Source organism: Engystomops pustulosus, unplaced genomic scaffold (assembly GCF_040894005.1).
Source record: "Engystomops pustulosus unplaced genomic scaffold, aEngPut4.maternal MAT_SCAFFOLD_159, whole genome shotgun sequence".
NCBI classification, from domain to species: domain Eukaryota; kingdom Metazoa; phylum Chordata; class Amphibia; order Anura; family Leptodactylidae; genus Engystomops; species Engystomops pustulosus.
Genome location: NW_027285039.1, coordinates 146373 through 155002, shown reverse-complemented (window position 1 = coordinate 155002; position 8630 = coordinate 146373). Strand labels below are relative to the sequence as shown.

The 8630-nt window shown below is 60.7% G+C and overlaps 1 protein-coding gene across 1 annotated transcript in view; it reads right to left on the bottom strand.

Moving 5' to 3' along the window:
• Positions 1-260: 260 nt before the first annotated feature.
• The window catches only part of TRAIP (TRAF interacting protein), a 14188-nt gene continuing 5818 nt past the window's right edge, over positions 261-8630 (bottom strand). The window contains 15 exon segments of the mRNA XM_072131867.1: positions 261-575; positions 707-757; positions 851-988; positions 2264-2318; positions 2442-2597; positions 2684-2772; positions 2869-2958; positions 3267-3354; positions 5607-5647; positions 5649-5721; positions 5798-5892; positions 6741-6868; positions 8392-8431; positions 8521-8556; positions 8559-8606. Coding sequence (XP_071987968.1) covers positions 456-575; positions 707-757; positions 851-988; positions 2264-2318; positions 2442-2597; positions 2684-2772; positions 2869-2958; positions 3267-3354; positions 5607-5647; positions 5649-5721; positions 5798-5892; positions 6741-6868; positions 8392-8431; positions 8521-8556; positions 8559-8606 — 1248 coding nt within the window. The 3' untranslated portion in view covers positions 261-455.

Sequence of the window (8630 nt, the reverse complement as noted above, 5' to 3'; positions counted from 1 at the left end):
ACCCTCCATATAGATTGTGTCCTCACCTCGTGTCTCCATCTACCCTCCATATAGATTGTGTCCTCACCTCGTGTCTCCATCTCCCCTCCATATAGATTGTGTCCTCACCTCGTGTCTCCATCTCCCCTCCATATAGATTGTGTCCTCACCTCGTGTCTCCATCTCCCCTCCATATAGATTGTGTCCTCACCTCGTGTCAGTGCTGGATGTATATTTTAGGATCGTAGCCTTCACCCCCCCCCCTCTCGCAGCAGAAGACGTTTTGTACATTTATGGGAACATTTATTTGATAACAGAAGACGCCACTAAAAGAACGAACAAAAACACGACCTCAAAAACAACGCGAGTCATCATCCGGAAACATCCCGACACGTCCATACAATTCATAGAGCTGGAGACTTGCGCCCCCACCTCACCGTGACCCCTATAAACACTCAGGGTGGGGGATCCTGCGGTCACTTTAAGAAGTCTTCTAGCCGCGGCTGATTGGAGGAGACGGTGCTGGGGGCCGCCGGCCGCGACACTTTCTTTCGCTTTATCTTTGACGGGAGAGGCCGGATCTCAGCGACGCTGCTCTGAGGGCGAAGGGTTAAGGAACACATCACCGGATCGGACCAAGATAAATGGGCGCACCGTGTCCCCGATCAGCAGTCATGTACAAGATGGCTGCCCCTGAGGGGAGGGGGGCGCACAACACAAAGGATACGGTCTGAATAAACTTTGTACGTCCTCCCAATCCATCAAATCCCGTCCGGACCTGGAGGGAAATAACAAGACTCAGTGATGTGCGGGAGGCGCTGGGCGAGCGGGGGCCACAGTGACCAGGGCCCCACATCCAGGCGATACTCACCACCCCCGTGTTCACCCGAGCGCTCAACAGGCTCCGTCCGGGTTTCTTGTGGAGCAGCGAGTTCTTAATGAATGACGGCAACATCAGATCTTCCTCCTCCTCCTCATCTGACCCTGCCATCATTTTCCCTGAAAGATTCTGAGAAGACACGAAAATAAGACCCCGAGGTGAACCGCCCACGAGACCCCCCAACACAAGACCCCCAGGTGCACTGCTCATGAGAACCCCAAGTGCACTGCCCATGAGACCCCCCCCCCCGCAACACAAGACCCCCAAGGTGCACTGCCCACAAGACCGCAGCATGTACCACGACATGAGACCCCCAGTTGCCCCGCCCACAAGACCCCCCCCCCCAGTTGCCCCGCCCACAAGACCCCCCCCCCCCAGTTGCCCCGCCCACAAGACCCCCCCCCCCAGTTGCCCCGCCCACAAGACCCCCCCCCCAGTTGCCCCGCCCACAAGACCCCCCCCCCAGTTGCCCCGCCCACAAGACCCCCCCCCCAGTTGCCCCGCCCACAAGACCCCCCCCCCAGTTGCCCCGCCCACAAGACCCCCCCCCCCAGTTGCCCCGCCCACAAGACCCCCCCCCCAGTTGCCCCGCCCACAAGACCCCCCCCCAGTTGCCCCGCCCACAAGACCCCCCCCCCAGTTGCCCCGCCCACAAGACCCCCCCCCCAGTTGCCCCGCCCACAAGACCCCCCCCCCAGTTGCCCCGCCCACAAGACCCCCCCCCCCCCAGTTGCCCCGCCCACAAGACCCCCCCCCCCCCAGTTGCCCCGCCCACAAGACCCCCCCCCCCAGTTGCCCCGCCCACAAGACCCCCCCCCAGTTGCCCCGCCCACAAGACCCCCCCAGTTGCCCCGCCCACAAGACCCCCCCAGTTGCCCCGCCCACAAGACCCCCCCAGTTGCCCCGCCCACAAGACCCCCCAGTTGCCCCGCCCACAAGACCCCCCAGTTGCCCCGCCCACAAGACCCCCCCAGTTGCCCCGCCCACAAGACCCCCCCAGTTGCCCCGCCCACAAGACCCCCCCAGTTGCCCCGCCCACAAGACCCCCCCAGTTGCCCCGCCCACAAGACCCCCCCAGTTGCCCCGCCCACAAGACCCCCCCAGTTGCCCCGCCCACAAGACCCCCCCAGTTGCCCCGCCCACAAGACCCCCCCAGTTGCCCCGCCCACAAGACCCCCCCAGTTGCCCCGCCCACAAGACCCCAGTTGCCCCGCCCACAAGACCCCAGTTGCCCCGCCCACAAGACCCAGTTGCCCCGCCCACAAGACCCCAGTTGCCCCGCCCACAAGACCCCAGTTTGCCCCGCCCACAAGACCCCCCCCTAACATAAGACCCCCAGGTGCACCGCCCATGAGACCCCCCCCCCCCCGACATGAGACCCCCCAGTGAGGTGCAGACACTTACCGTCCCCCCCCTGGAGTCCTGCAGGACGCTCTTACCACAGCTGCAGACAGGAGGTCTATGGGAAATAAGACAGGAGTAAAGCAAGCGCCTCACAAGACCTCAGCCTGCAGGGGGCGCTACAGCCTTACATGTCACCTGCGCTGCTGAGGTGCTCCCCGCTGTGTGACCCGATACCTACTCGCTCTTCTCCAGCTTCATCTTCTTGGATGGAGCAATGAGGGTCTTCTGTGTACAGGGCTCCGGGGTCTTCACCTCAAAGCTCAGGTCCAGGTTAATGTCACCCCCCAGCATCGGAGGACGCAGCTTCGGCTTCTGCAGCCCGATGGGGGCAGGACTGGAGGGGTAGAAAGAAGAGGATGATGGGAGACGGGGTGCCGTGCAGAGGTGTGGGGGCCCCCCATGTGACACACAAGCACCCACCTCTCCAGGATCAGGCGGCTGATGGCCTCGTTGGTGGCGCTCGGGGAGCTCAGCGTCTTCTGCAGGAAATCCACCTTCTTCTTCAGACTCTGACAAAACAATGAAAGAGTTAAAATGACTCCAGGACGAGACCACGGGAGACACGGAACGCCTGCACGCAGCCACCAGGGGGCGCTCTCCCTCACCATGATCTCCCGGTCGGCGGTCTCCAGCTCCTTCTGGGAGGCGACCAGCTCTTCCCGCGTCTTCACCAACTCCTGCTCCGCCTTCAGCGCCTAAAGGAGAAATATCTAATGACACCGGTGTACTACCACCCCCATCCTCCCGGGGGGGCACAGGAACCACGACTACCACCCCCATCCTCCCGGGGGCACAGGAACCACGACTACCACCCCCATCCTCCCGGGGGCACAGGAACCACGACTACCACCCCCATCCTCCGGGGGCACAGGAACCACGTCTACCGCCCCCATCCTCCCAGGGGGCACAGGAACCACGACTACCACCCCCATCCTCCCAGGGGGCACAGGAACCACAACTACCACCCCCATCCTCCCGGGGGCACAGGATCCTCCGCACACACCTTGTTGTTTGAAGAGAATATTTCCTTCTTCAGCTTCTCCATCATCTCGGCAGAGGATTTCCGCACATCCTTCAGGTTCTCATACTCCCTAATAACACAGGAAGGATTAAAGGGGCGTTCCAGGAATCTGCATAATTCACATACAAATGGCTCCTTAAAATAGAAGCCGATGTGTGATTAATGGTTATTTAAAATGTGCGCCCCCCCCCCCCCCCCCAGCAGAAAATGCTGTGACATAGGCTAATGGAGAATTACTATGCTCCCGCCCCTTTAATCAGACACAGGACAGAAGATGCCGCTGGTCACACGTCCACATCACAGGTCCTGCAGCTGCCTGGGCCGGTCACATGTCCACATCACAGGTCCTGCAGCTGCCTGGGCCGGTCACATGTCCACATCACAGGTCCTGCAGCTGCCGGGGCCGGTCACATGTCCACATCACAGGTCCTGCAGCTGCCTGGGCCGGTCACATGTCCACATCACAGGTCCTGCAGCTGCCTGGGCCGGTCACATGTCCACATCACAGGTCCTGCAGCTGCCTGGGCCGGTCACACGTCCACATCCCAGGTCCTGCAGCTGCCTGGGCCGGTCACATGTCCACATCACAGGTCCTGCAGCTGCCTGGGCCGGTCACACGTCCACATCCCAGGTCCTGCAGCTGCCTGGGCCGGTCACATGTCCACATCACAGGTCCTGCAGCTGCCTGGGCCGGTCACATGTCCACATCACAGGTCCTGCAGCTGCCTGGGCCGGTCACACGTCCACATCCCAGGTCCTGCAGCTGCCTGGGCCGGTCACATGTCCACATCACAGGTCCTGCAGCTGCCTGGGCCGGTCACATGTCCACATCACAGGTCCTGCAGCTGCCTGGGCCGGTCACATGTCCACATCACAGGTCCTGCAGCTGCCTGGGCCGGTCACATGACCACATCACAGGTCCTGCAGCTGCCTGGGCCGGTCACATGTCCTGATCCTGAGTTACATCCTGTATTATACACCAGAGCTGCACTCACTATTCTGCTGCTGGTGCAGTTACTGTGTACATACATGACATTACCTACCCTGTACTGATCCTGAGTTACATCCTGTATTATACCCCAGAGCTGCACTCACTATTCTGCTGCTGGTGCAGTCACTGTGTACATACATGACATTACTTATCCTGTACTGATCCTGAGTTACATCCTGTATTATACTCCAGAGCTGCACTCACTATTCTGCTGCTGGTGCAGTCACTGTGTACAGACATGACATTACTTATCCTGTACTGATCCTGAGTTACATCCTGTATTATACCCCAGAGCTGCGCTCACTATTCTGCTGCTGTGCAGTCACTGTGTACATACATGACATTACTTATCATGTACTGATCCTGAGTTACATCCTGTATTATACCCCAGAGCTGCACTCACTATTCTGCTGCTGGTGCAGTCACTGTACATACATGACATTACTTATCCTGTACTGATCCTGAGTTACATCCTGTATTATACCCCAGAGCTGCACTCACTATTCTGCTGCTGGTGCAGTCACTGTGTACATACATGACATTACTTATCCTGTACTGATCCTGAGTTACATCCTGTATTATACCCCAGAGCTGCACTCACTATTCTGCTCCTGGTGCAGTCACTGTGTACATACATGGCATTACTTATCCTGTACTGATCCTGAGTTACATCCTGTATTATACCCCAGAGCTGCACTCACTATTCTGATGCTGGTGCAGTCACTGTACATACATGACATTACTTATCCTGTACTGATCCTGAGTTACATCCTCTATTATACCCAGAGCTGCACTCACTATTCTGCTGCTGGTGCAGTCACTGTGTACATACATGACATTACTTATCCTGTACTGATCCTGAGTTACATCCTGTATTATACCCCAGAGCTGCACTCACTATTCTGCTGCTGGTGCAGTCACTGTGTACATACATGACATTACTCATCCTGTACTGATCCTGAGTTACATCCTGTATTATACCCCAGAGCTGCACTCACTATTCTGCTGCTGGTGCAGTCACTGTGTACATACATGACATTACTTATCCTGTACTGATCCTGAGTTACATCCTGTATTATACCCCAGAGCTGCACTCACTATTCTGCTGCTGGTGCAGTCACTGTGTACATACATCACATTACTTATCCTGTACTGATCCTGAGTTACATCCTGTATTATACTCCAGAGCTGCACTCACTATTCTGCTGCTGGTGCAGGTCACTGTGGATTGTTGTTTCCAGCTTCTTATTTACGTTTAGTACAAGACCTGAGGGGTCTAGTACATTTTACACCCCATGGAAACTCTCTGCCCCCTGTGGTGAGTCTCTTACTTCTTTAAGGAGACGCAGTATACGGCCAGTTGCTCCACAGCGGGCGGCTCCTGAGCCCATGTCTCTGATCATGGCTTCTACCTCCGGCCGCTGGGACTGCAGCAGAACCTCGATGCTGTAATGTAGAGACATGGGGTTACAATCCGCCAATCAGCAGCTAAAGCCCCTCCCCCGCACACTGGCCACACCACCTCTCCATCTTCTGCAGCTTGTTCCGCAGGCGTCGCGCCTCGTCCTTCGCAGCTTTAGCCTCCGATTGCTGAAGATCCAAGAACTTCATCTGTCTCTAAAGACACAATGGGAGGGGTCAGGCAGCGCCCCCCCCCCCCAGAGGGTCAGGCAGCGCCCCCCCCCCCCCCCAGAGGGTCAGGCAGCGCCCCCCCCCCCCCAGAGGGTCAGGCAGCCGCCCCCCCCCCCAGAGGGTCAGGCAGCGCCCCCCCCCCCAGAGGGTCAGGCAGCGCCCCCCCCCCCAGAGGGTCAGGCAGCGCCCCCCCCCCCAGAGGGTCAGGCAGCGCCCCCCCCCCAGAGGGTCAGGCAGCGCCCCCCCCCCCAGAGGGTCAGGCAGCGCCCCCCCCCCAGAGGGTCAGGCAGCGCCCCCCCCCCCAGAGGGTCAGGCAGCGGCCCCCCCCCCCAGAGGGTCAGGCAGCGCCCCCCCCCCAGAGGTCAGGCAGCGCCCCCCCCCCCCAGAGGGTCAGGCAGCGCCCCCCCCCCCAGAGGGTCAGGCAGCGCCCCCCCCCCCCAGAGGGTCAGGCAGCGCCCCCCCCCCAGAGGGTCAGGCAGCGCCCCCCCCCCCAGAGGGTCAGGCAGCGCCCCCCCCCCCAGAGGGTCAGGCAGCGCCCCCCCCCCCAGAGGGTCAGGCAGCGCCCCCCCCCCAGAGGGTCAGGCTGCGCCACCCCCCCCAGAGGGTCTGGCAGCGCCACCCCCCCCAGAGGGTCAGGCAGCGCCCCCCCCCCAGAGGGTCAGGCAGCGCCCCCCCCCCCAGAGGGTCAGGCAGCGCCCCCCCCCCCGAGGGTCAGGCAGCGCCCCCCCAGAGGGTCAGGCAGCGCCCCCCCAGAGGGTCAGGCAGCGCCCCCCAGAGGGTCAGGCAGCGCCCCCCAGAGGGTCAGGCAGCAGGTGCAGGCCCAGGGCAGATACCTTCAGCGAGTCGCTCAGCATCTCCAGCTCATTCACCCTCTTCTGCAGACATTGTATGGAGACGTTCCGGATCTCCAGCATCTCCCGCAGGGAATCCACCACATCCTGGCATTCCCGCTTCTCCTTCTCTAATAAGGGTGGAAACACGGATAACATACAGCAGCAGCCCCCTCCCCCCAGATAACATACAGCAGCCCCTCCCCCACCCCACCCGGATAACATACAGCAGCCCCCTCCCCACCCCACCCGGATAACATACAGCAGCCCCTCCCCCACCCCACCCGGATAACATACAGCAGCAGCCCCCTCCCCCCCAGATAACATACAGCAGCCGCCCCCTCCCCCCCAGATAACATACAGCAGCAGCCCCCTCCCCCCCCAGATAACATACAGCAGCAGCCCCCTCCCCCCCAGATAACATACAGCAGCAGCCCCCTCCCCCAGATAACATACAGCAGCCCCTCCCCCACCCCACCCGGATAACATACAGCAGCAGCCCCCTCCCCCCAGATAACATACAGCAGCCGCCCCCTCCCCCCAGATAACATACAGCAGCAGCCCCCTCCCCCCCCAGATAACATACAGCAGCAGCCCCCTCCCCCCCAGATAACATACAGCAGCAGCCCCCTCCCCCAGATAACATACAGCAGCCCCTCCCCCACCCCACCCGGATAACATACAGCAGCAGCCCCCTCCCCCCCAGATAACATACAGCAGCCGCCCCCTCCCCCCAGATAACATACAGCAGCCGCCCCCTCCCCCCCCAGATAACATACAACAGCAGCAGCCCCCTCCCCCCCCAGATAACATACAGCAGCAGCCCCCTCCCCCCCCAGATAACATACAGCAGCAGCCCCCTCCCCCCCCAGATAACATACAGCAGCAGCCCCCTCCCCCCCCAGATAACATACAGCAGCAGCCCCCTCCCCCCCCAGATAACATACAGCAGCAGCCCCCTCCCCCCCAGATAACATACAGCAGCAGCCCCCCTCCCCCCCAGATAACATACAGCAGCAGCCCCTCCCCCCCAGAAACTACAGCAGCAGCCCCCCTCCCCCCCCAGATAACATACAGCAGCAGCCCCCTCCCCCCAGATAACATACAGCAGCAGCCCCCTCCCCCCCCAGATAACATACAGCAGCAGCCCCCTCCCCCCCCAGATAACATACAGCCAGCAGCCCCCTCCCCCCCCCAGATAACATACAGCAGCAGCCCCCTCCCCCCCAGATAACATACAGCAGCAGCCCCCCTCCCCCCCAGATAACATACAGCAGCAGCCCCCTCCCCCCCAGATAACATACAGCAGCAGCCCCCTCCCCCCAGGATAACATACAGCAGCAGCCCCCTCCCCCCAGATAACATACAGCAGCAGCCCCCTCCCCCCCAGATAACATACAGCAGCAGCCCCCTCCCCCCAGATAACATACAGCAGCAGCCCCCTCCCCCAGATAACATACAGCAGCCCCTCCTCCACCCCCCCCCAGATAACATACAGCAGCCCCTCCTCCCCTCCCCCCCCCAGATAACTTACAGCAGCCCCCCCCTCCACCCCCCCCCCCCCCCCAGATAACATACAGCAGCCCCTCCTCCACCCCCCCCCAGATAACATACAGCAGCCCCTCCTCTCCCCCCCCCCCCCCCCAGTACGCACCTTTCTGGTGTAGAGTCACCTTTATCCGATCCACTTCATTCTGTGATGTGAGAAGTAGAAGAATTATTAGACGATTGGTGGAAAGACCTCGATTATAAGCGCCCGGGGGTCAGGGGTCGGGGGTCTCACCTTCAGCGACTCAGGGTCAAGGGTTGTGTCCTTCCTCCAAAACCAACATCAAAGAAAAGCTTCTGTATGATCTGCCGCTTACTGACCTGCAGGGAGAGGGAGAGCGGCCA